This window comes from Tasmannia lanceolata, unplaced genomic scaffold (assembly GCF_043159265.1).
Source record: "Tasmannia lanceolata isolate RefF3 unplaced genomic scaffold, GAP_Taslan_0.1 ptg000003l, whole genome shotgun sequence".
Taxonomy (NCBI): Eukaryota; Viridiplantae; Streptophyta; class Magnoliopsida; order Canellales; family Winteraceae; genus Tasmannia; species Tasmannia lanceolata.
Window position 1 is genome coordinate 42,636,781 of NW_027518680.1, and position 27,738 is coordinate 42,664,518.

General features: G+C 40.0%; 1 protein-coding gene across 1 annotated transcript in view; it reads right to left on the reverse strand.

Moving 5' to 3' along the window:
- The window catches only part of LOC143854715 (uncharacterized protein At2g34160-like), a 31,660-nt gene extending 5,182 nt beyond the window's left edge, over positions 1–26,478 (reverse strand). Inside the window, exons 1-2 of the mRNA XM_077364815.1 lie at positions 26,114–26,478; positions 25,680–25,728 (exon numbers count right to left, since the gene is read on the reverse strand). Coding sequence (XP_077220930.1) covers positions 25,680–25,728; positions 26,114–26,230 — 166 coding nt within the window. The 5' untranslated portion in view covers positions 26,231–26,478. The remainder of the gene's footprint in view (positions 1–25,679; positions 25,729–26,113) is intronic.
- Between the last annotated feature and the right edge of the window lie 1,260 nt (positions 26,479–27,738).

A 27,738-nucleotide genomic window follows, 5' to 3' on the forward strand; every position in this document is an offset into this window, starting at 1 on the left:
CTGAATTTGCAATTTTTAACAATGGATGATCCAATCCATTAAAAAAAAACAGAGAACAATGGCTGGTCCAAATCTGATTTTGAATTCAAATCTACCTGTTAGATCACTCTAGGATTTGGATATGTAAGGACAATTAAGAAATAGGAGCAAAGCCTAAAGTTTGGACAAGATCGGACAGTTAGATAAATGTAGGGGTGCAACTTGGGTCGGGCTCAATCCGAACCCGACGGGTTAAACCCGATTTTTTCCTGGGTTGGGTTGAGCACCACTGGGGTTGGGTTGGGTTGAGCACCACTCGGGTCGGGTTGGGTTCGGGTCAAAAAAAATGAACCCGAATAAGATTCGGGTTGGGTTATGTTTGACAACCTAACCCGAATTTTTTTTCGTAAAAAACCTAAAGACAACTATGCTGGCACACTATTCAAGTGATTTATAATATAATACTCTATTTCCCTTTGTTTGCATTGATTGTGTTTTCTTTTTTATAGGCGTGCTCTTTATTTGTCTTTTCTTAGCACTAATAGTTTATTTGTCTGTTCCTTTTGTCAGTCTCTGGCCATCATTCGTTTCTTTTTTGGGAAATGTCGCTATCACCATTAGTTCTATTTGTCTCCTTCCCTGTAAAACCACAATCCTAGTCTGTATGGGCTATTTTCTTTTTCTTTCTAAAAAATATGAGTGAGTAATGGAAGCTCTTCCAGATTTCCTCCTCCAGACCAGCAGCGCTTAAACATTAACAGTAAACAGCTGGAAGAAGGCCATTTTCTTGTCGGCAGCATATCTGCACTTCCGTGGAGACGACCTGGAAGTCCCTCTATTAGAAGATGTGGCCTGGGTTCTTTCTCATCTTCTTTTCTTCCCCTGTTGTTACTAATTTCTTTTTTCTCTTCTGCAACTCGGGTCGGGTTCGGGTTGAGAAAAAACATATGCGGGTTGGGTCGGGTTGACTCCCTTCGGGTTGAGATTCGGGTCAGGTCGGGTTAGGATTAAGCACATGGCCCCTCAAGTTGGGTTCGGGTTGGCCTCAACCCGACCCGAGCAGCAACCCTAGATAAATGGCTATGATCGTCGGAGTACGACTAGTTGCAGACAACAGAAGTGATATGAAAGAAAAAAATACAAGAGAAAAAAAAACATTGAAGGGAATAGGTAGAGATGGGTGGATCCCAGATCTGGAGGGTGCGCCCCTCCGAGATCTCCCCACGCGTCCTGGCACGTGTGTGTTGCTGCTCGTTGGTTATTGTCATTTTTTGTTTTCTTTGGTCACGGAGTGTTTGTAAATGCGAGCGTTTCCTGTGAACTCGGGATAAAGATCCGAATTTCACAGAAAATAGATTCTCAGAGTCGCCACCTAGGTTAGGGCCTAGGACTGATGTCTGTGTTTCTGATGAATTAGGGATAAAGATCTGAACTTCATAAAAAAGACAGTGACCAAAGCTACCATCTAGGTTAGGGCCTAGAACCCGTAATTAAGTCTGTTTTAAGGCATGGTCTCAACAGAAATCTGGGTAAGGGATATGGTTACATTCGGGGAAGGTATTAGGCACCTCTCATGCCCGAGTAAACCCGGTCTCTTGACTTGACTTGGCGGTTTTGGGAAAACTTAACAGAATTAGTTTTAAAACCCTTATTACGATTAAGCTTATTCTCTGGTTGGATTTCAAACAGAAGTGAGGGTGAAAATAGTAAAGAAAGTAGGTCTTTTGTTATTTATTGAATACAGAAAAAGAAAAGGATTTTCTTTAGTTCAATCTTCGACGAACAGTAATGCTCACAAGATTGAGATTGCCCATAAATCTACTTCTTAGGTGTAAACCCTCTTGAACAAGTCAAATGAGCACCTAGAAGCGAAGACGATTTCAAGCTAGTTGATTACCAACGGGTAAGAGTGAGAACTCGAGAAAATCTTTACGAAGAGTGAAAAGGGTTTAATGAAGGGAATTTCCTTAATCTAGTGTATTTATAAACAACAATACTAAATAATTGGGATAGACGTTGTTTTGGATTCCAGACATCGGGGGGGGGGGGGGGGGTCGAAGCACATATTTCCTCGTATCACTGACGAAAACCGAGAAGAACAATCTATGGTTAATCAGATTGCTTGTTGCATATAAATAACCGGAATTAATAAAATATCCTTCGTTTAAAAATAAGGAGAATGAGGGGATTTATGCTAAGGGTTTGGGGCCAAAGGATCCCAGACCCTATAGCACCCACTTCTGAGTTTTGTAAATGAAATACAGAAAGCTGGTAAAAATACCTAGCAAGTGGTGTAGCTCTAGGAATTTCGACAGAGTGCCGGTGTCCTAGAGCTCGCAGGAGTGTGGTGTCGCTTTGAGTCCTCAAAATTTCGGCAAAGTACGACGCCCGGAGTTTGTAAGGAATTTTGGAAGAAACTGAATAGTCAAGTATGGCAATAAACCAGTTTCTAAGAAAATTCCAAAAGCTTCTCTAGTATCTCTCTCTCTCTCTCTCTCTCTCTCTCTCTCTCTCTCTCTCTCTCTTCAAAAGGAAACTAGGAATTTTGAAAGAAACTAATTTCTGGGAAAAGCAAAAGATGGAAATCAAAATCTAGATGATCCTGATCTGTTTCTAATCTGAAAACAAAAACTCAAATGGTTCTGATATGCTTTTTAAACTGGTTTTCACTTCTATATATAGGGGAAAATCTGGAAATCGCAGGTTGTGATTTGAAATAGCAACCTGCGAATTGCTCTGACACCAATGTCAGTCGGTAGGCAAATCGCAGACGTGCAATTTGGAATCAAAATCGCAAATTGTGATTTTTAGGAAATCGCAGGGGGGATTTTTACTTCAAAAAGTGGTTTTTTGATTCCTGGAATTAATTCTTTGTTCCCGAGAAGCAGTTTTTTGCTCCAATAGTTAGTTGTTGGTTCAATGCCGTGTAAAAACGGGCTTTTTGGTAGTGCCGTGAAAGGCGGGTGCCGTTCAAAGACGGGTTTCGGTTTAACTTTGAAACAAATTCGTTTTAAGGAAATATTTTCACTCGGAAAACTTGATAAGATCAAGAGAAAGACGAGAGAAGCTCTGGGACTCATCATAGGAAACATTCTCGTGACAACCTATCATTAGCACAACCTTGAAAAAATGGGGTGTCTACAAGATGTAACCTGGAATCCCACCAGGGTTCTAAGGAACCTCTCCCCTGTGCTTCTAGGATTCCCACATAGATGGATCAAGCATCACTTGTAGAGAAAAGGCTTGACACCATAGAAAATTTTTCAAGATGCAAGACTGCGTTTTTATTTCATGTTCCATCATGTCAAAGGCCATATGGCCTTGCAATATATATAAACAATCCATTTCCACGAAATTTGCAGAGGAAAAACACTACTAGTAATAAAGTCCTACCCACTTAGAGAGTTCTAGACCTATCATGCTAGTAATCCTTCTTAAAGCAAACTTCCGATTTAAATCCTATAACTAAAGAGTCAAGAGTCCCAAATAGAAACAAACTCTATTAGTAACACTAACTCCTATTCACTAGCTACAAGCCAAAGTTGTCAACCCATGACTCGACCAGTGGATTTCTCAATTTTATAACTCGTGACTCGTAAGAGTTTTTGCCAATAACGGAAATTCAGTTGAAAAAAAATATAATTATATATCAAAAGATGAAGCATGTAAAAAATATAATCTAATAGCACATAGATAAAGCAGTAAGCACAAAATATAAATAACTATATGCTAGTAACTTGCATGTATAAAAATAATTAATCATGGGTGAAAACTTTTCCTTGCTTTAGATTTGTATCCGCCCATGATTTATGGTATGTTTGGAAGGAAATTTGTGGTGGTTCAGGCCAAGAACCCAAGATTGTAAGACCGGGAGCCTCCCACACATGGGTTTTGAAGCTAAACTTCAACGGGGGTCTAGCATGGGGAATCATGGTCCTGCCGGAATTGGAGGAGTCTTGAGAGATGAACTTAGAGCTATGAAGTGGGCTTTTGCAGGTCCCATTGGAGTCGCTTGCGCAATGAAACTGAAGTGCATGCTATCTACCAAGGAATAAGATATCTTGAGAATGAAGAATTGAATAAGGTAGTAGTAGGAGACGCTCAATGTGATAAAGTGGCTTAGTGGCTCTCATTCCTTCCCTTGGAGATTTGCCTCTTTCTTCAATGACATACAAGACAGCGTGGGGGATGCATCGATTTCTTTCCATCATGTTAGGTGGTCAGCTAATAGTGTGGTGCACAGTTTAGCTAGATATGGTGTCTTGAGGGAGAGAGTTGAGCAATTTGGCTTCCTTCCTCCTTGACGCTTGTAGTGGGGTGTGTTCTGGTATTTCTTTTTTTTTTCTGTCTCTTTATTTGTATAGACCTCTTCGGTCTTTTTCCGTATTTAATGCAATTGCCTGCCATTAAAAAAATAATTAAGTTTTAAGTTCCAACTTTCAAGTTTTCAACTTGTAGACACCCCCATTTTGCTACGCTTTAAAAAGCGAGAGATTTGGTTGGTCTGTTAAATCCCAAGTCAGTTTTCTGCATTAGGTTAAGCATTCTCGCATTTTAGGGGAATTTCATCTCATTTTAAGTGTTTTAATGTTGCTTCGCAATCCCGAAGGTCTCTAGGGGATTCCATTAGTCTCTAGTTGATGGTATCTTATGTTTCCAATCAAGTGTGAAAACCTGTTATTTTTTGAATTTCTCAGGGTTTTCCCCGGTTTTATCATTATCTGCATCTTAGGGGTATTTTGGTCATTTCCAATGTATCCCAGATTATCCCGAAAGTCTGTCTGAATTGATTTCAAGTATTTTGGGGAACCTACTATTTTTAGAATTTCTCAGGGTTTCTATCTTTCTTGGAAATTTTGTGTTCTAAAGGCATTTCTAAGGAATTCCAAATGGTCATGTTTGATGTCGTCCATCGAACTTTATTACTTTCTATTTTTTAAGTTTCCTTCGCATACTTGCTATTTTTAACTTCGCCCTTAAAGGGGTATTCCGGTTTGGGGGCATTTTGGTCACTTTTTTATATGTGTTGATTAAACGACGTCATTTTGGGCAAAAACGATTTTTCCAAGAGGTGAATGAGGTTAGGCCATGTGTGTAGGACCCACCATGTGCATCACATGGTGTGAGCCCACCATTATAAATTTCGAATTATTCTTTGAAATGGGTTGGATGTCATAAAAGATGAGAAAGAGAAAGGGCTAATATGATCAGATCACTAAAACGACCATAAACTTGTACTTGTTGGAAACATCTCGAGAAGGGCTATAATTTTCTAGTTTACAACTTTTCGTGATTCTTCCACGAAATAAGTCAAAAACGAGCTTTAAAATCAGCTAGTGTCATTTGTACGGGAATTCCAGCCCACTAAAATTGTCATAACTCTTTAACCGATTGGCCAAATTTAAAGTGTAAATATGTGTTGGAAAGATCTTTCAAAGGGCTACAACTTTGTAGTTTACAACTTTTCGTGATACTTCCGCTAAAGAAGTCAAAAACGAGCTTTAAAGTTGGGCAGTGCTTTTTGGACGGGAATCACCATGATATCTTGCATTGGTTTTTATTTATTTTGGAAACTATAATATTTAGAAATGCAAAATAGAATGCCTAGGCCATTAAGATAGCCTTTTGTATGGAATTTGGAAACAATTACAATTAGGAATCAAAAAGAAAAGCAAGCCAATAGAGAAAATTAGAAAGAAAGGTAGAATGACAACTCTCACATGGAAAATTGACATTCTTGTTTTTTGCCCTAACTTTCTTTACAAAAGGAGATCAAACCAACCTTTTAAGGACTTGCAATTTCGTCCAGCCCATTCTCTCCCCCAAAAAATTTGTCCCCTTTTTGTGGAGGAATTTGCCATATTTCCTTGGATTCAAGTGAAACAAACCCATCTCTTTCATCTCTTCTTGGCTATTATTCGAAGCGGCTCATCTCTTCGTCAAACTTGAGTTTTTCTTTGGCATATCAAAGGCTTGTTAAAGCGTATATCTCGGATTACAAGCCTTAGAGACCTCGGATTTGCGATCAAATGTTAGTTCTTCAACCCTTTTTAGAGTAGAACTAGTAACATGTTTAAGGGTGTCTTTTTCTTGTTTTCCATAGTTTTTTGTAGAGAATTCATGAGATATTGTCTTGCATGATCATAATATGATTTATGATGGGCCAATTCACATTATTACTGATTTTTGTGGAAGAAAAACCATTTTACATGTAGAAAATAGGATGTTCAACGAATTAGGGTTTCAATTGATCTTTGAGTCAATTTTCAAAGAAACTAGTTCAAAACCAAGGATTTTTTCTAAGGTTATATTTTCTGAGTTTTAATTGAGTTAAAAGAACATTAGAAATCCAAAAATTTCAGTAGGATTCTTTCATCTTGATGATTTCAAAATTCTTTTAAAAAATACCTAGAAAAATGATATTTGGCGAATAAAAATTTGTTTACATATCAAAATAATTCAAAATTTGACGAAATTTTATTCTCGGTAGCCTTTTGATATTTGAAGATCATACAAAAATTTTGAAAGGATTTTGAGTTTATTTATTATTTTTATTGAATTTTTTAATGAAAAATAATTATTTTCCACATGTATAAGAGTGATGTTATCAAATGAACTCCTTGGAAGCTGAAATTCTATAATAAGATGGATTGGCCCAGAAAAATCATATTATGAATTTTTCAAAATTTTTGAGCATGTTTTGATATTTTTAGTGATTTTTATTTGAATCGGCAAGAACATAAATAAATCTATTAAAAATAATAAATTCCAGAAATAATGTGTGAAATTTCTACTGTGATTTGCTATTATTATGAACATGTTCCAGTGTTAATTGGATCAATTTGGATGATTTTTGCTATCGGTTGCATTAGAACTCCAATAAATTGCTTAAATTTGTAAAAATCATTAAAAATCACATAAAATTCTTAAAATCATGAAAAATTCCAGAACATCACAAAATTCCAGAAACATCATAATTCTCATATTGTTTAGATAAAAATTGTTAAAACTTACTAAAAGTCTTCACGACTTGCTAAATTGGTCAAAATCCTAATCTAGGTGAAGTTACCCTTAGAGACTTAGAAAACCTGATTTCTAGGTGATAGGAACCCTTTAAAAGATGAAAATTACTACCTTAATAACTTGGGTTGGGCAAACCCAAACTCAGATCAAATCTGGAACCGTTGGATCACGGTCCCACATCGTAGGAGCCTTTAGAGCCCCCTTTAAGAACACTTACGTCACATCAAGTTCTAGGTCTTAAGGAGTCCTAGAGTTAGGAGTCCAGTTAGCCTCATCACAGCCGGTTGCTACTATTAGCAAATGAGCCATAGATTAGAATTTACTAATTAACCCCTTTTCCCTATAGGACATGCCTAGTTAACCTAAGATATAGGGCACCTGCATTAGTCTAGGGAGTGTCTTGAATTTAGATAGGATCATATAGCATCTTAGATGGAGTCCTAGGATAATAAAATGTAATCAAACTGGAATTAATTAATTTCTTTTAAAATTGTTGAAACAGTCTGTCCAGTCTAGATCGGTGTCCTAGATGAGTTAGGCATGTAGCTTAGTTTAGGCCACCAAACTACGTCAACTTTGATCCCAGTAAGGCTTGGGTACGTAGGCAACTTGGATGGCATTCCGAGCTCAAGTCGACCCTACACACACTCCAGTACGGTTTTAGGATTTTTATTTTGTTTATTTCTTTATTATTTTTCGAACCCTTAACTGAACTGATTAAAACACTTAGGACTTCCCTAAAATTAGATTTTAGGAGAACTCTCACATAAATTGAACCAAACTGAATCAAGAGAATAAAAAGATGCATCTACGAATCACATTGAAATTAGATCATCTAGGATGTATGTCTCGTAGCTTGCACATCAAGAGAGTTTAAATGAGCTTTTTAAAAGAAATTCAAAAGAGTTAACTTTTGGAATTGAAGACCGGATTACCGGGCAAGAATGGTGAATATGGTGGTAATCCATCATACCTTCCATTTACGTAATCAGGTAACGGATCTAGACTTCTGGGATCGAAGATCATTGCAGTGTCACTTATGGGTCCTAGGTCCCTTACTGTCACCCCCTTAAAATGTTAGTTCACACATTGGCTTGTGGTGGCACCTTGCACCCTTGCCAATGTGCACTTGGAAAATCAAGGTGGGAAGAAGGCCATGGGACCAAGGCTTTGGCATGGCATAAGGGGCATAGGCATGGGCTGTACTCATCTTGCACTAGACTGGTTTTGGGCACTGGTTAGGCACTGGACTGGTCGGACATTGAACTGGTTAGGCACTGGACTGGTGTTGGGCACTAGTTAGGCACTGGTTAGGCACTGGACTGGTCGGGCATTGAACTGGTTAGGCACTGGACTGATCGGGCATTGAACTGGTTAGGCACTGGACTGGTTGTGGGCACTTGCTGGTTGGGCACCATTCGTAAGCACCAGATTTGGTGTGCACTCATTCGTGGATGCAAGCAAAACCAAGGCACCAGTGGGCACCGGGCATTTGGCAACACATTGGCTTGGTTACAAATGGGGGGAACGGTTAAGACAAACCTGAGCGCTCTTGGGCGTCACTTGGGCAACACTTTGAAAAAGAGTGGGAACTGTTATATTCAAATGAAGGCTGTTGTTTGTGGCTATTATGCTCACATTGTGGGTAGTTGTTTGTGCCACATGGTGGCTTTGTATTGGTTTGTAACTAAGCACATGGATTGTGCAAAGTTTGAATGTAATATAGGCACTCATAGGCAAAAACGCCCAAGGCATAGGCAATCTTAGGCAACTGTTGGAGTTTCTTTGTAATTGTACTATGGCAATGGTGAAATCCGTGGAGTAGGCAGAGATTTGGCCGAACCACGTTAAAAAGTCTCTTGTGTTGTGATTGTGTGTGTATTCTTGTTGATTTGTGTTACTTTGTGTGTGAGATTTTGTGTGGCTGACTAGCGTAGTGCTAGGCAATCACGGACAACCCTTTTTATCAAACAAAATTTGATTTTTGGTGAGTTGCCCCATGACATTTTGGTATCAAAGCAGAAAGTTTGAAGGAGATGGCGGGTGGATCTGCCATTGAACAATTGAAGGAGAGGGTTCAAAGGCTAGAAGACCTTGTTGGTGTGCCAACGGGTGAGGCAACAGTAGCAATTTTGGAGCAAGTTGCTTTTCTTGCAAGGGAATTGGAGATGCTCAAGAAAACTCTCGAGAAGGGCAGCAATGAGTCGGTTGTTTCTTACGAAAGACGTCTACAAGAACAAGCGGAAGAGATTGTCCTTCTTAAGAGAGCGTTGTTGGGCAATGTTGGTGGTGGCGATGCCGGTAGCCAACGTGCGAAAGTCCCTGAACCAAAGCCTTTCTCTGGCCAAAGGTGTGCAAAGGAATTGGAAAATTTCCTTTGGGATGTGAACCATTATTTCAAGGATGTTTGAACTCCTGATGTTGACAAAGTAGAATTTACAAGTATGTATCTTGTTGGAGATGCAAAATTGTGGTGGCGCACACGATCTGAGGATTCAAATCGTCCACAAATCACAACTTGGGAAGATCTGGAGAAGGAAATGAAGGAACAGTTCCTTCCAAGCAACACAGTGTGGGTTGCTAGAGATGCTTTGCGGAGACTTAAACACAAGGGAACATTTAGAGAATATGTGAAACAATTCTCTTCCTTGATGTTGGACATCAAGAATATGTCAGAGGAAGACAAGCTTTTCAATTTTATGAGTGGGCTGCTGCAAGGTTGGGCTCAAGCGGAGTTAAGAAGGCAAGGCGTGAAGGACTTGCCTGCGGCAATTTCAGTAACGGATGCTTTGACGGACTACAAACAATCAACAGGGAATTCTAGTGACGATTCTTCGAGCGAGGATGGGAAGAGGAATTCCAAAGCAAAGAAGGGCAAGGCAAAATTCAGCAAGAAGGAAGAGAAGACTGCCAAGGAGGTCCAAGTAGAAAAGACTTCAATCACTAAGAAGTTGGGGTGTTACATTTGTGATGGTCCTCATCTAGCCAGAAATTGTCCAAGGAAGGAGCAATTGGGTGCCTTATTTGCGGAGAACGAAGGCGCTTCTAGTTCACAGCCCGTGTTAATCCTCTCCAACTTCTCAATGTGATCCAAAGAGAAGGGGAGCAAAAACAGGGTTTGATGTTTGTAGAAGCTAGGGTCAACGGGGTGTTGGTCCGTGCAATGGTTGATAGCGGAGCAACGCACAACTTTGTTTCGGAAATTATGGTGCAACGGCTGGGTTTGAGGTTAACCAATGATGGGAGTCGTATCAAGGCAGTGAATTCGGAGGCAAAATCTGTGCAAGGAGTGGCGAGAAAGGTTCCTCTAAGTGTGGGGGAATGGAAAGGTGCTGCTGATTTCTTGGTAGTACCGTTGGATGATTTTGAAGTCATTCTTGGCTTGGATTTCTTTGTTCAAGCCAATATATCTGTGGTGCCTTATTTGCGTGGGATCTTTGTTATGGATGCATAAAGTCCGTGTTTTGTGCCGATTCTTGATGTTAAAAGGGAGGTGACTGAAAGGTGCTTAGTAATCCGGGTGGAGGAGCTAAGCGAGGATGTCGTTCCAGCCACATTGACAAAAGAAATGGGACACAAAAAGAAGCAAGGTTATGAGAAGGCATTTAGTGAAGAGAATACCAAGTTGGGGTTAGTGGAGAACCTCATTGAGAAGAACCTACCAAGAGATCCAACGAGGACGTTGTGGGGGAGGTTTCTCACCCCCTTAAAATGTCGGTTCACACATTGGCTTGTGGTGGCACCTTGCACCCTTGCCAATGTGCACTTGGAAAATCAAGGTGGGAAGAAGGCCATGGGACCAAGGCTTTGGCATGGCATAAGGAGCATAGGCATGGGCTATGCTCATCTTGCACTAGACTGGTTTTGGGCACTGGTTAGGCACTGGACTGGTCGGACATTGAACTGGCTAGGCACTGGACTGGTGTTGGGCACTGGTTAGGCACTGGACTGGTCGGGCATTGAACTGGTTAGGCACTAGATTGGTGTTGGGCACTGGTTAAGCACTGGACTGGTCGGGCATTGAACTGGTTAGGCACTGGACTAGTTGTGGGCACTGGTTAGGCACTGGACTGGTTGTGGGCACTTGCTGGTTGGGCACCATTCGTAAGCACCAGATTTGGTGTGCACTCATTCGTGGATGCAAGCAAAACCAAGGCACCAGTGGGCACCGGGCATTTGGCAACACATTGGCTTGGTTGCAAATGGCGGGAACGGTTAAGACAAACCTGAGCGCTCTTGGGCGTCACTTGGGCAACACTTTGAAAAAGAGTGGGAACTGTTATATTCAAATGAAGGCTGTTGTTTGTGGCTATTATGCTCACATTGTGGGTAGTTGTTTGTGCCACATGGTGGCTTTGTATTAGTTTGTAACTAAGCACATGGATTGTGCAAAGTTTGAATGTAATATAGGCACTCATAGGCAAAAACGCCCAAGGCATAGGCAATCTTAGGCAACTGTTGGAGTTTCTTTGTAATTGTACTATGGCAATGGTGAAATCCGTGGAGAAGGCAGAGATTTGGCCGAACCACGTTAAAAAGTCTCTTGTGTTGTGATTGTGTGTGTATTCTTGTTGATTTGTGTTACTTTGTGTGTGAGATTTTGTGTGGCTGACTAGCGTAGTGCTAGGCAATCTCGGACAACCCCTTTTATCAAACAAAATTTGATTTTTGGTGAGTTGCCCCGTGACACTTACCTAGGTGGCGACTCTAGTTATTCTCTTTTGCGTGAAATTCGGATTGCTTTAGTGATCCCAAGTTCACAGAAAAGATTATTCATATCAATAATCAAAAGCACATGCCATTCGCGTGGGTACGAAAGACCAAGAGAGGCGGGTCGCGCCCCTCTCGCGGGATCGGGTCCCACACAACTGTGAAAACAAAAAAGCCTAGGCTCAGCTACTCGACTTGACTCGTAAGAGTCTTTTTTTTTTTTTAACTCGACTCCCAACGACTTGGAAGAGTCACTAGACGTCTCGTAAGAGTCTTCAACAGAGGGGACTTGCCTCGAAAGCCCAACGACTCAACTCAAGATTTGACTCGTAAGAGTTTGACAACTATGCTACCAAGGTCAAATTTATAAAAATATTACAAAATGACCACCTTACCCTCCCCTCTCTTGTTGCTGCATCTTGTGGCCTTCCGCACTAAACTGTGAACAATCCTGGCACTATCGGGATATTTTCAAGTCACAAATGGCCCTCCATCATTCTCCCACACTTGAAAAGGCACAACCCAGTCAAGTGTGTAATAGATCTGGGCAAGTCTGTGAGAACAGGGTAACCGAAGCCAATTCAACCATTGGATGGCTACGAGATTTATATGGATGGTAGCTAAACACTGGAGGATGACAATATTTCAATTTGGCGTCGATCGGATAACAAAAACTCAGATCTGTCTGGGTTTAGAATTCTGCAGGGTCTCTAATAACAGATGTAAAAATTGATCGTACAACACATTCCTACTGTTGGATCACGTTAAATCTTGGATATGTACAGGAGAATATAAGAATGATCCAGACCTGAATCCAAATTCAGATCAAACCGTTGGATCAATCGGAAATTTGGAAATGTGAAGGTAATTAAGAAGTAGAGACAAACCCTAAAATTTGGTCTGATTCGGACAATTAGGTCAACGACCAAGATAGTTTGATTAGGACTGATTGCAGGCAATAAAAAGGGTGGTGATCAGGGATTAGATAAAAGAGAAAAAACAGTAAAGGGAATAGATGTAAATGGATAAGGATTCACACCATGGGTTAGTGCTTCCCACCACAAACGAACCAAAGGACCCCACCTATGGGCTTCTAGGATTCAAATCTGATCCAAGATGGATCTGTGGGAGGAGATTAAAGATTTGGATTCCGATAGTTGCCTGCTAAAAGTGGGGTAATGAATCTGGGAGAAAAAAGGATAATCCGAGGCGTTCCAACCGTTGGATCACTCTGAGATTTAAATATATTGTAGGAAAACAGAGGATGACTTTCAATTTCGGGTCGATGAGATAACACAAACGTAGATCGGGGTCGGTTTTAAAAGTTCGTAAGATTTCTAATAACATATCTGAAAATTGATCATACGACACAATCTGACCGCCAGATCATGTTGAATGAATGCAAGCCGGGTCGAAGAGGAGAAGAAGACTGCTACTGGCTTCCTACCTGGGATATTGGTACTGTAGTGACTGTAACTACCACAACTTCAAACGCAGAACGGAATGCCGAAGATGCCAGAAGAAATATTGCCGAGCTTCTAAAGGAAATGCCAATTAGAAAGCCCCACGAACATCGGACTACAAATTTCCGTTATGGCCAGAAGACGGAAAAGCTGTAGTGGTGGAAGACGATGATACAAGGACGGTGGAGATTGCCGGCGAACAAGTAGACACTCGAACGAAGCTATTGAGAGCTTGTCTGATTGGCAAGTCCGTAGATAACAAAACAGAATGGAGCTTGGAAGAAATATGGTGTTGGGCAAAATGGTTTTGGGATCTACCGGACTTGCCGGAACCTTTAACCGTCAGCACAAACAAGGTTTTATTCGGATTTAAATCAAAAAATCAGACGAATCTGGTGTTTGCAAAAGGAGCCACGCTCTTGGCGAATTTCTACTATCCTTCTTTTTTTTCTTTTTTTTTTTTTAGAAAATTAATTTCTACTATCCTTGAGTCCATGGCATCAATCATTCAAGACTGGGGCCAAATTTATTTGGATGCGATTCTTCGGGATTCCTCTGCATGCTTGGGCTAGAAAGACGGTGGAAGCCTTGGGTAGTTTGATAGGCTCTGTATTGGAGGTGAAAATGGAAGGGGGAAATCCGCAGAGTAGTCTCGAATATGCGAAGGCAAAAATCTTCACATCGGAATGGGCATTTCTAAGATTCGTCCTTAGACTCGAGGTTGGAGATTAGATATACTTGATAGGCATTGCGGGTAAATACGGAGACGATATAAATATCCCCGGCGAAATCGGGAATCTAGAAGGGTGCAAACTATCCTTTCTCGAACCACGACGGCATAAGGATCCTAAAACGGGAGGCAAGAAATGGGAGAAAGAAGGAACGAAAGGGTCTGCAATTGCCGCCGGCGACAATTGCGAGGAAGACGAAAATTCAACCGTCGGATGTGAGGCGGCCCAACGTCTCCTCATCCGACGACTTGGATATGATGGCAAAGAGAACGAGGAAGGGAAACAATAAAAACTCCTTTGACTCTCCTGAATTATTACCCTGTCAATCGAGTACTCGGCCGCGCAAACCAAGAACTCGACCACATCGTGCCGAGTCGACTAGGGTTCTCTTCAGCCACGTTCCGGTCCGCGTTCCGCGTTTTTAAACACCGAGGTTTGTACCAAAAGTTGCAAAGGGGTCACTCCAAGAGGGTCAAGCTTTTTGTCTCAAAATTTTCAAATCCAGACACCACAAAATGATTTAAATGTATACAAATTGAACATTTAGAAAGAAATACTAGAATGGTTAGAAACATTACCAAACATATATTTGAGGACTGGGACAAACAAAAATTTTGCAAGACAAGAGAAATAAGATGATAGTAGTAGTTGGGCAATAATTTTCATATGTTATGGTTGAAATGTATATTTTAGAAATACTAGAGTGGTTAGAAATATTACCATACATATATTTGGGGTGGGACAAACAATAATTTTGCTAGAGAAGAGAAATAAGGTGATAGTAGCAGTTGGGGTGATGATTTTCATATGTTATGGTTGAAATGTACATTTCTTTTGTAAGAGATTGTGAAAAGGTAGATGTTGAAGGAAAGAGATGCTTGAGAATAATAAAAGCAAGAGTTTCCTAGACATCCTTTTTATCTAAAATTAAATGAGGAGAACGAGAACTACAGGAAAAGAAGCCTCTAACGAAAATATGTTTGAAAAAGAAAAAAAGAATATCGAACTATTTTTTGTCTATATATACAGGGAAATCTCTCTGATGTCCCTGAGTCAGGGGGTGTTATCTCCTACACCCCTACTAGCAGTCAGTGTACCACGAATCTATAGATGCCTCATGTTTCTATAGATTACCATTTTTTGCATAATTTTACAAGTTGATCTCTACAGTTGGAGTCAGATGACGCATGCAACCAAATCAATTATATGAATCAGCATCTTTAAGTGGTAGGGTTGTACTGATTCCGAATCGGGAATCTCGACGCTTCCCCAAAAAGTGGGAAGCACGATTCCCCAAAATGGGAAAGATGCTTCCCCAAAATGGGAACGCATTCCCCGTTGCTTCCACTAGTTTTAAACTTATGAGAATCACAAAAAATGGGAAACATGCTTCCCCTTCGAGCTTCCCCGGCGCTTCCCGCTTTCGCTTCCCACTCTGGCAACCTTGGTAGTGAATGCTACGAAGGGGTCACTACAAGAGGGTCAAGTGTCTTATCTCAAAATTTTCAAATACAGACACAAGGATAGGATTGAAGTGTGAACAAATTGAACATTAAGAAAGAAACTAGAATGGTTAGAAACATTACCATACATATACTTGAGGTTTGGGACATTACTAGACAAGAGAAATAAGATGATATGAGTAGATGATTTTCAGATGTTCTGTTTGAAATTTATATTTCTTTTGTATGAGATTTTGTAAAAGTAGATGTTGAAGGAAAGGGATGCTTAAGAAAAATGAAAGCAAGAGTTACATGGACGTCTTTTTTATCTGAAATTGCCAAGAGAACGAGGAGAATGGAAACTACAGGAAAACAAGCCACCAACGACAATATACATGAAAAAGAGAAGAAAAGAATATCCAACTAGTTTTTATCAATAAATAGGGAAATCTCTCTGATCACCCTACATTATGGGGTATTATCACTTACACACACCCAGAAGTCGATGTACCCCATATCTCTAGTCACCACATTTTTCTCACTTTTTTCATACGAGATGCTTACTGAATACAAAAAGCATGGGATCCCGGGACATACTATGCCAACTATAGCAGAAAACAGAAAAAATAGGGGAAAACAGATGGTGACACCCTGAGTTATAAATTCTATTCAGTTCATCATAAGATAAACCCGTGCTGACGAATAAGCAACCCGCAATGTTCCGGCCGGAATGGAGCGGAATTCCGGTTCCGGTCTGGAATCCGGAACGGAACGACCATATATTCCGTTACGGTCCAAATTGCGGTCCATTCTGGTCGTTCCGGCCGGAATTCTGTCGGAATCCGAAATTTTAGACAAAACAGGCGGAATGCCATGTTTCATCCGGAATTCCCCATTTTTTGTGTTTCATCATCTCCTCTTGTTTCCTCTTCATGGTTCTCCTTTTTTCTTCCTCTTTCTTCCCAGTATTTGCATGTAAAGTCATTCAAGTAAATGTCTCCATTTACTTGAGATTTACATGCAATTAAGGGAATACCCCCCATTTGGATCTATTAAAAAGAGTTTCAAGACCCAAATCTTAAAGGATAAAAAGTCAACTTTCTAGTTCTAGTACAAAATTCGAAAAAAATGGGTCGGGTCAAAATCTTAACTTCCATAACTTCCAAACAATGGTGTATTTTTCTAATTTAAAAAATTCATTCCAAACATTATTAAATCCCAAAAGTCCAGTAGAAAAATCTCATAATTTGGTCTCTAAAAAATTTTCATCTTGTCAGGCACTAGTCAATACACTTAAGATTTTCCTTTACTTAATTAAATGTTGGATCTTTTACATATTTTCAGAGATCTGATTATGGAAGTTTTAACTCCTCGGAATCATGTTCCTCTTCTCAATCGTCGGGTGACTTATATCTGTGTGATGATGAAGAAGGGGATTTGGGAGTCTTGTCAGGAAGTTTGGATGTGAGCTCGGGGGAGGAAGATGATGGACCGGCGGAGATTTGTGCGGTTGGGGAAGAAGATCTGGTGCAGGATAGCAGAAGTTGCTATCGTACACCACCTGCAGCGCATATAGGCTAAGTTGCACCGGCGGTCTTTTCAATTTTCAATCGGTTGGATTGCCAGCTGGATACAGGTGGAGGAGCGTATGTGGTATTGATAATTCTTTATCTAATAGGGTGGGGCCTTTTTCGATTATAGACTCTTTTGAGAGTATTTTAATCGTGACTTCTCCGAGGCAGGCTAGAAAGGCTTTTTTGAGTGATCCAAGGGCCAGGGACTTTGATTTTGGGCCTGGGCCTTTATATAAGAGCCCATATGGTAATATGGATATGCGTGAATATAATGGGGGGATGGTGAATAGCCCGGCCCAAGTTTTTAGTAATAGGTGGGACCGTTGGCATCTAGAAGATAGTCTGGATGCAACTCTCAGCAAGGACTGTAGAGATCCAAGCATTTCAGTTCGAATGAAAACCTAGATAATTTGGAGGTGGATGCTTCATCTCCGTCCCTGGGTGAAGATGGGTCTGGAAGGCTTGGATTTCACCGTCCTGGGTGGAGAAACTTGAAAGATATTATTATCACCCTGGACTTTGAGTCGATTGAGTCTGAAGCAAACCCTGTTATTGTGGCATTGAATCCGCAGGGAGCTGTTGGGCTGAGAGTGTCTCTTGGTAATTCGGCATCGATGGTGGCAGGCTCCGTCTATTATCTGATCTCGCCTGCGTATAAAGACAGCTTAAATGCGAAGTGGCTTGGCCAGTCAAACTCCAAGAATCGTTGTTCTAGAGGACTTCCCGATAAGCAGGTATCTTTGAGCATGGGGTTGGGTGCTTTTCAGTTGAAGAGTGGCAGCCTAAGATGATCATCTCATGGCTATTGAGAACGAATCAAATCAGATGGTTCTATTTCTCAATCTTTCTGACTTGCTCCTACGGAACCAAGGTCGAAAAGATTGAAAAAGTGATCCAGGTTAAAGCATCTCATTTGAGGGTGTGCTATGATGATGGGAAGGATCTGATAGAACCCTCCTGTGATCCTGCTTCTCCTTGCTCCCTCAGCTCACCTGTAAATATAAGTGAAATTCGGTCCGAGTACGAAGGGGCTGATGGTCCTTTATCAGAAGGTACGCTCCCTGATCTATCGTTAGTTGGTCATGTTTTTCCTTCACCTTTGGTTGATGTGCAGGGTACTCAGTCGGGCATTTCATCTCCATCTCTGTTTGAGTCTCTGGGCTCCGAGAATTCCAATCCATACTCTCTATTGTCGAATCAAGGGTTATCATCTAATAAGGTATGGGAAGGTTCTAGAGAAAAAGCTGTTGAGTTTTTGGTAAATCACTCTGTTGCAGTTGGCAAGAGACTGGGTCTGGAATATGCAGGGATGGGTGAGATGTTAAAATCAGCCTTGGAAGCTGCAGAACTGAGAGACTATGATAGCCATTCTAATATGCCGATTCGATCTGAAGAAAAAGGGAGAAAGAAATGTCGAGAATTAGAAAGATTGAAGTCTAATAATTTGTATGATGGGGGGATTGTTGATGAGACTGGTGCTATGACAAAGCCTAGTGGGCAACAATCCAGTGTAAGGAAGGGGAAGAAGGACTCTAGAAAGGGTATCCCATAAAGATTGTGTCTTGGAATGTTAATGGCTTGGGCTCTTAGGAGAAGAGAATTCAAGTTAAAAAGTTAGTGAAGGAAATAAAGCCTAACCTGTTTTGCATCCAGGAGACTAAATTGGAAGACATTAATCGAAGGGTTATTAGGAGCTTGAGGGCTTGTTCGGAGTGGGATTTCTCTTTTTTTAAATCATCAGGTGCGTCTGGGGGTATTCTGATCGCTTGGGATGAAAATTTTTGGCTTAAACAAGAGGAATGGAGTGGTAGATTCTCCATTTCTGTATCTCTTCCAAGGGATGATAATTCGATGTGGTTGTTCTCTAAAGTGTATGGTCCTATTCTTAGATCGGAGAAGGGGTTATTGTGGGAGGAGTTGAGTTCTGTTATGGCCCTATGCGCTTATCCGTGGTGTCTTGGGGGTGACTTTAACGAAATCAGAGCAGTGGGGGACAGATTGGGATGCATCAGATCGAACCATAATATGAGGTCATTTGCTGACTTCATTGCTAAGTTTGAGCTAGTAGACCTTCCTCTTTCGGGGGCTTCCTTCACATAATGTCGTGGTCAGAGTAGAAGTCGTATTGATCGCTTACTTATTTGCCAAGGATGGCTTGATTTAACTCCTGAGGTTCTTCATAAAGCCTTGCCCCACTCTGTCTCTGATCATAGCCCTCTTATCCTTGATCCTAGATTGACGTCGTGGGGGCCTCCTCCTTTCAGATTTGAATTATTGTGGCTTTGCATTCCTAATATGGTGGAAAAAATGAGAGATTGGTGGGTGTCTGCTTCTCCAGCCGATGTTTTGATTGGCCTAAAATTGAGGTATGTGAAGAAAAAATTGAAAGAGTGGGTTGGGGAGCGGAAGCGGCAATATGGTGGAAGGAAACTTTGGTTTGAGAATCGCCTGGTGGAGCTAACTGCCTTAGAGGAAAGTGGCCTTGGTGACGAAGTGGAGTGGGAAGAATTCGGAAGGTTAAAAGAAGAGCATAAAAGTGTGCTTCTTCAAGAGGAGATTTCTTGGCGTAAAAAATCTAGAGTGAAGTGGCTCTTGGAAGGGGACAAAAATATGGCATACTTTCACGCTATGGCTAGTGCTAGAAGGAGGGAAAACAGAATAGAGTCACTTAATGTCAATGGAAATGTGGTGAATAGTAAAGAGGAGATTTCTAAAGCTATCTTAGATTTCTTTTCTTCTATATACTCATCAGAGAACATGGTTCGACCCATTCCTGAGGGAGTTGAGTTTTCTAACCTATCATTAGAAGAGTGTTCGAGCTTGGAAAAACCTTTTGGGGAGGAAGAGATAGAAAGAGGATTATATTCTATGGGTAAGGATAAGGCTCCTGGGCCCGATGGCTTTTGTTTAGCATTCTTCCAATCGTGCTGGTCGTATGTGAAGCTTAACATTTTACAGTTCTTGAATGAATTCTATGATGGATTGTCTCTGGATAGGGGAACGGGTGCGACTTTTACTACCCTTATTTCTAAGGTGGAGGGAGCCTCAAAAGTCTTGGAATACCGTCACATTAGCTTGGTGGGATGTTTGTATAAATTGTTGGCAAAAGTTTTGGTAGATAGACTGAAAAGCGTGCGTCCAGTAGTCATCTCGGATAGTCAAAGCACTTTCGTTAGCAAGAGGCAAATACTGGACTGTTCTCTCATTGCAAATGAAGCAATTAGACTCCTATCAAAAATCTGGAAAAGGTGGTGTCTTATGTAAACAGAATATGGAGAAAGCTTATGATAGAGTTGAGTGGGACTATTTGGATTACCTCTTTGGGAGGATGGGTTTTGGTAGCCGGTGGCGAGGATGGATCAGAGAGTGTTTCCTCTGCTTGGTTCTCTATTTTGATTAATGGATCCCCTAGAAGTTTTTTTAAATCATCTAGAGGTTTAAGGCAGAGGGATCCCCTTTCTCCCTTTCTATTTGTTATAATTGCCGAGACTCTGAGCAAGATAATAAAAAAGGGTAATAATTTGGAACTCTTTGAAGGTTTCAAGATCGGCCGTGACTCTGTGGGAGTGTCATTACTCCGATTTGCAGATGATACCCGTCTCTTTTGTGCTCCTATGGAATATCAAATGTTGAACTTAAAAGCCACTCTCGATAGGGAGTTGAATTCAGTTTCCTAGCTTCTAAAGTTGATTGGGGGATGTTACATCAAAAGATCTAGTTGTGATAAGAGAGTATGGATTTGGAATTCATCTGGCATCTTTTCTACTAAGTCCTTCTATCATCATCTTGTCCCCGGCGGTGTACCCTCTATCTCAGCCAAGGTATGGAAATTCCATTGTCCTCCTAGAGTTAGTTTCTTTGGGTGGGCGGTGGTTCATGGTCGGATCCAAACGATAGACTTTCTTTGGAAACGGGGCATGTCTCTCGTGGACCATTGCCCCTTATGTTTGGAAGATGGTGAATCTATTAACCATATATTTATCCACTGTAAGGTGGCTAGAGAGGTGTGGAGCCGCATTCTTGTGCGGTTTGGAATATGTTGGGTTTTTCCTCAGTCTATCCCTAATTTAATGACTTACTGGGAGAGTGTCCCTTGGAAGAAAAAAGGGAAGGTGTTATGAATATTTGTCTCCTTGCCACATGGTGGGTTATTTGGAATGAGAGAAACTCAAGAGTCTTTAATGGGGTGGCCAAATCTCCATATTGGCTCTATATCAAAGTAATTGTTCTTTCTAATGCTTGGGCGAAAAGCCTTTCATTGTTTCAATTTGTCTCGGCCTTTGATTTATGGGAGGAATGGCAAATAGTGTGCAATGAAAGTGAAGCTAGATCTCGAATCATTAAACATTGGGAGCCTCCTTCGGTGGATCGTCTCAAGTTTAATTTTGACGGGTCCAGTTTGGGCAATCTGGGGCCGACGGTTTTGATGGTCCTTCTCTGGCCCTATTGGAGTTGGTGACGGTTTTGATGGTCCTTCTCTAGCCCTATTGGAGTTGGTGATGCGACTGAGGCGGAGGTTAAAGCGGTGTACCAAGGAATTATAGTAAGACAACTGTAATTATAGTAAGACAACTGACAAGGCTCTTTATAGTAAGACAACTATAGAGGGTGATTCTAAAAATGTGGTGCAGTGGCTTTCGTGTTGAGTGGTTCCCCCTTGGAGATTTTCCTCTTTTTTTTAGAAAATTGAGGATTTAACTCAAGGATCCTCTATTGTATTTAATCATGTAAGGAAATCTGCTAATTCTGAAGCAAACTCTCTAGTTAGGGATGGTGTGGTTAGGGGGAGGTTGGAATGGTTTGATTTCTCTTCCCCCCTGATTTCTTGGTTTATTTTGTATCTTTTCTATCATGTTTGTTCCTTTAAGGACCTTCTTGGTTCTCTTTATTAATTCATTATTTTACCATTTCAAAAAAAAAATTGTTCTTATATTTTTCTAACTATTTCTGCTTTTTCGGATTTTTTTCATATTTTTAACTAATAAAAAAATATTTCCCTCCTCGTAGCGGAACGAAACGCCGAACGAAACACCGAAACGTTCCGTTCCGGTTGCCAAAACAAAACGACGAACAAACCGGAATTTAGAACTTAGCTGACACCTATTAACAAGCACCAATCACCACATGCCACCACTAAAAGGAATTCTCAATAAGCATGACTAAGCCCCTACCCAATTATCACCTACAAGAAGGCTTGTATGCAGACGCGAGTAGATTCAACACTGACCAGAGAGGTAGTAGAAAGTCTCCTCATCCTCTCAAACTAATAGATTCAACCCGCAAACTCATAAACCGCAATCATTTCCTTGTCCTCTCAACCAAGACCATACACAAGAGAACCCACGAAAACCCACCCAAGAGATAAACCTGAGAGAAAACCCGGATCCGTTTCAAGCGGATATTATTCGAATCCGTTTATGAGATATCCGGCTCTTAGCGGATGCAAATCTGGTAAATGGTATATCCGATCCGTTTAACATCCGAATCCGAGAAGTAAATTTTCTTTTTAGAAAAAAAAAACAAAAAGTGTTTTGAATAAGAAATGAAGTAATCTCTCATTTTAAGGGCATTCTTGGAGTTTGACATGGCTTCTTTATGAAGCAACAAATGTGGGCTGTAGGATGAAAAAGACAAATGGATGATGGTGATTGAAAGAAGATGTCATAGTTTCTAGAGAATTCTAGAGCAAAAAGGCCATAGTCATTGATGGTAAATGGACAGCTCAGATCAATTTTCCAACTTAGGGTTATATAAAAACCCAAAATGCAATTAAAAGAGGGGACTTCTAAGGTTTGCAAGGAGAAGCAAGAGAGATGAGAAAGGAGGAGGCTGAGACACCATCTTCGGCATTCCTTGGTGCCTCCAATCCCACCAAAATCCACCGCCGCCCATCTCCACCTTCTCACAGCCACCTCCATCACCGCCAGTCACCTCCATCTCTAACCCAATCATCATCTCCATCCCCATTTCTCTTCATCTTCCACAATCAGCACTCCCACTTCCACTGTTCAAAATAGCTCAAACCCATTCCATCATATACATAAAAAAAGAAAAAACCCAAAGACCATTACCACTACCATCATCCATCCCCACCGCCTCTCTCTCTCTCTCTCTGCCTTTGTTTTAAAAGGAATAAGAGAATCTCATATATTTTAGGGTTTGAGAGTTAATTTTGTGAAGAGAAGGTAGAGGTATGGTTTTAGGGTTTGGAAAATTTATTCGAGGAGTAAGAATGAGAAGAAAGATAAAGTGCTGCAATAAAATGTTTAAATTTCCTGGATAAACGGATACAGATAATATCCGAATTCGAAAAATATCCGACGGATACGAATTCGGTAATAGATATTAAATATCCGTCAAATTCGAATCCGAATCCGAATTCGGATAGTGTATACTATAATCGAATTCGGATATAGCCATATCCGATTCGAATTCGATCCGTCTACACTCCTACACACCTTCCACTAGATTTTTTATTTTTTTTTGTCATTGTGTCTTGTGCTAACTATGGTTAGGAGATGTCAGCATGTCAAGTTCTCAACAAGTCCCGATGTATTTGTCATGTCCTAAATAGACATGTCTGCTAGTACTAAGTGATAGCATTCAGCAGAAATAGTAGCTAGCTCATTATGATGGAATAGCCCAATAAAAATTAGTTATTACGAGACACAAGACATGGCTGAAAAAAATACTCAAACGTGGAATGGGAAACAGAAATTTGTTACAAAATATCATATTCTGCCATACGAAGGTAGTTTACACTTACTTGTAAACCACAAAACAAGAATTTAATGCATAATATCAAACAACAATATTCAATAAAAATAGGATGTAAACTAATTAAAGTAGAAATTTCATATATTAGATGATTTCAAAGATAAAAAAATGATTTCAAATTGTTAACTTACCAACTTCTCCAAAAGCTTAAGTTGTTGGAGAAGGGCGTTATTTATCTTTTATACTTTACCACTCCCCCACACGTGTGGCCCACTTGGCAAAAACGTGGCACATGTGGTCCCACTTTGGGCCGACCATCGCATGTGGATTTTTGCTATCCGGGAGGTTTGAACTCGAGACCTTTGGATCTGATACCATGTTAACTTACCAACTTCTCCAAAAGCTTAACCTGTTGGAGAAAGGCGTTATTTATCTTTTATACTTTAACACAAATATTTCATAGATTAGATGGCTACGTCCTTCCACCTTCCGAGGGGAAGGATCAGAAGATTCAAAACTACAAATAAATTAGAACATCTGAGGTTGGAATGTTCTACATGAATGAAAGGCAATCGCAAACTCTCTGAATTCATTGTCTCTAAATCTATCTTTCCAGTTGTTCTTAAATTTCAAAGAAATTAATCATCATTTGATCAGGAAAAAAAAAACCTTTAGTCCCAAGTCGTGATTATCTAAGAGAAAGACCCCAACTTTCTTTCATTTAGATAGAAATTCAAAAACTAAATTAGCATCAACTAGATATCTAGACCACAATTCTATAATTTATCAAAACAGACACCGGTGTCGTGTGTCGACACAGACATGGAGTGTTGGACACGGCAAACCCCAATACTTTAGACACGGGGACATAACTAAAACAAAAGGTATATATAATCATGATTTGCGGATATGGATTCATGTGTCGAGTTTCGTCACAGATACAAGATGTTTGGCATGGCAACCCTTATAAATCTAGAAATTGTGACACGTGCATACACGTAAATACATACAAAATTACTGATTACTATCATAATTTGCAAAAATATAAATACGGTATTCATTTAACAAACTAATAAAGTCTAAGATTAATCTACTATAATCTAAAACTAAAATAAGATAATCAAATAACAACGTATTCATAAATTTAATATATTCTCTCTAGTCTCCAATATGCAGCGAGAAAGGGAGACTAAAAGGATACAATGAATATAATAATGAAATAAGACTTTGTTTAAGGTTTTATTAATTTGGTGAGGGGGTATAATAGCAAATATTAGTTAAAGAAGAGTATAATAAAAGAAAAATTAATAATAAAAAATGACACACAACATTAAATAATAAAACATAATGTCACTGACACGGTAAAAAAAAATTATCGACACACGCGCAATAAGTCTGACACTTCTAGCTGTACATTTAAGTGTCGAAAGGAGTGTCGATAAGTGCGGACACGTGGATACGACACGACATGTGTGTCAGCAATAAATTAAAAATGTCGGCTAAATCATAGCATAGCCAAAATTGCACTTCACCACAAAGCCCAAGCTTTCCCGTAAAATAAAAAAGTAATTATCAATTTCCAGAGCCTCTTTAATAATACAATAAAAAGTGTCTTTCCACCAACAAACTCAGGTTTCCAGAAACATGTAGCAGCCAAAATAAAATTTATGTACCTCTACAACCAGACAAGAAAGGGCCAAGAAAAAACTGACCATATAAATGACTCATTACAAGAAAAAAATGCATCGATTAAAAACAGCTCAAACAATCAAGGCCCTTGAAAGTACAAAACCATAAGATTTTGATAACACCCATTTGATATATGTGTGTGTGACTGGAAGTATCAACTAACTACACAAGGAAAAACAAGTAGATGAGAATTAGGAGGTAAACAGAAGCCAGTTGTATAGATGCAACTAACTTATATAAATTGGTCCAAGAAAATTAAATAAATTGGTTCAAGAAAATAAAAGATTAACTACGCGAAAACCATAAATGTGCAGGTGAGGGGAGTATAGGAGACAGATAGCTGGAAAGTACCCATTCCAAGAGCAGAAAGCTCCACTTCATTATATTGCTGCATATACCTCTGCAAAGATGATTGAGCACTGATAACATCAAATTTATGTAAAGAAAAATACAATATAGATGTCCAAGCTAAAATCAGCATTTCATGGTCTATCTTCCATACAGCCACAATACATACACATATGTTTCAATACAACCATCAGATAGAATCAAAAAGAAACCCTAGCCTGTTTGGATGAACAATAAATAGGTTTTTTAATGTGATTTTTTCGCATCGCCTACACACAGCTAACAATGTTTCATTCTGAATCGGAAATAGCCTCCAAGAACTAAATATTTCTAAGTAGAAAAGAAGAAAACTAGCAAGAAGACCTAAAAGGCCTTGATTTTGTTTCTTTTTTTTGTTTCTTTCTATGGGAGCGGGAAAGATTAGGGTTTAGATATACCTTAGCAAGATTGACGTAGAAGAAGAGGGGCTTCTTGGTGTTGGAGACCTGAATCCGGTTCTTCTTGTGCACATCGGCGATGTTCAGGTTATTCACACCCTCTGTAATTTCTTCCATTGCAAAGACAAACAAAGGAGAAGAAGAAGAAGAAGAAGATTAAAGAAAACCCTAGCTTAGTGTAAAACAGAAACAGGGGAAGAAAGTAGAAAACGAAAACCCAGAAAGAGCAAATCGCAATCTCCTTTATAACGTAGTCGGCTTAAATAGCGGGAAGACGGTAACATGTCTAGGTTTTCCGGATAAAACTTAGGCGCTGTTTGGAGCGGAATAAAAACATTTATAATCTAAGGCTCCATGCACTTGCTATCATATGGCTGGAAAGGAAACGAAAGTGGGCCGTTTTTTCCCGAGAAGGGCGTTTTCCCACTGTTCTGTTACTTTCTTGAGAAAATACGGAAATGACGTGGAAATAAAATAAAAGTACATGCATTCTTTTGGTTTCTTGCAAACGAGCCCATCCGTTTCTCGCCAAAATGGTACTTTTCCTTTCCCGAGAAAAAGAATCGTGCGACAACCCATAAAAAAAAAATCGTGCGACATTGGTTTGTAAAACAGAACAAAATATAAAAACCCTAGCTCATTTTTTCCCTTCTCCCTTCATCCTCTTCTCCAGCAGGCCAATATTCTCCGACGAGGTCTTCTCACTGCCGTTCACTCTTTCTCTCGTTGGTACTCCCTCTCCCTCTCTCTCTCCCTCTCTGTGATACTCCCTCTCTCTGTGCTGAGTTTTGTGTTCTTTGCTTCGATTTTGGGGTTTTTATTGCAAATAGGATTTCTGTTGGAAGTAGGGTTTCTACTGCGATTTGAGGGATTTTCATTTTTTGGGTTATGTGCTGGTTGAGTTGGAGTTTTATGTTATTTTTGTGTTCTGTTTAATCTTCTTGTGGTTTACATCCCTTTTATTTGAGGAATCTCAAACTTCTTTTGCAGATTTTGATTGTTTATTGTGATCGAACCATATATTTGTGGTTTACATTTCTTTTTCTTGTGGTTTACATCCCTTTTGCTGTAATCCAACATATTTTCCTGCATATTTTCCCACGCTTTCTGGGCAAGTGAACAGCGAGAAAACATGTTTCGCGTTAGTTTCTTTTCTTTTTCTTTCCATTTTGCCACGTCAGATTCCTTTCCTTTCTTTTATTTTCCTGCGGTGGGAAAACAAGTGAACAAAGCCTAATGGAAAATTATTTCTTGGGAAGATTTTTTCTTTCATGGGAAATGTTATTAGCACTACTGCATTTTGATGAGGGCATTCCTCACTTTATTAAAAGTACGGTATGGCCCACACCATAGGATGATCCAAACCGCCCATTAGATGGGCCACAGCCTAAATAGTTGTGCCCCAAAAATCATTTCCATAGGTTGATCCTAACCCTCTGATCTGAATATTAGAGGGTGGATCCAAAAGATCGGAGGGTTAGGATCAACCTATGGAAATAATTTTTGGGGAACAACCTATTTAGGCTGTGGCCCATCTAATGGACGGTTTGGATCATCCTATGGTGCGGGCCATAGCGTACTTTTAATAAAGTGAGGAGTGCCCTCATCAAAATACAGTAGTGCTG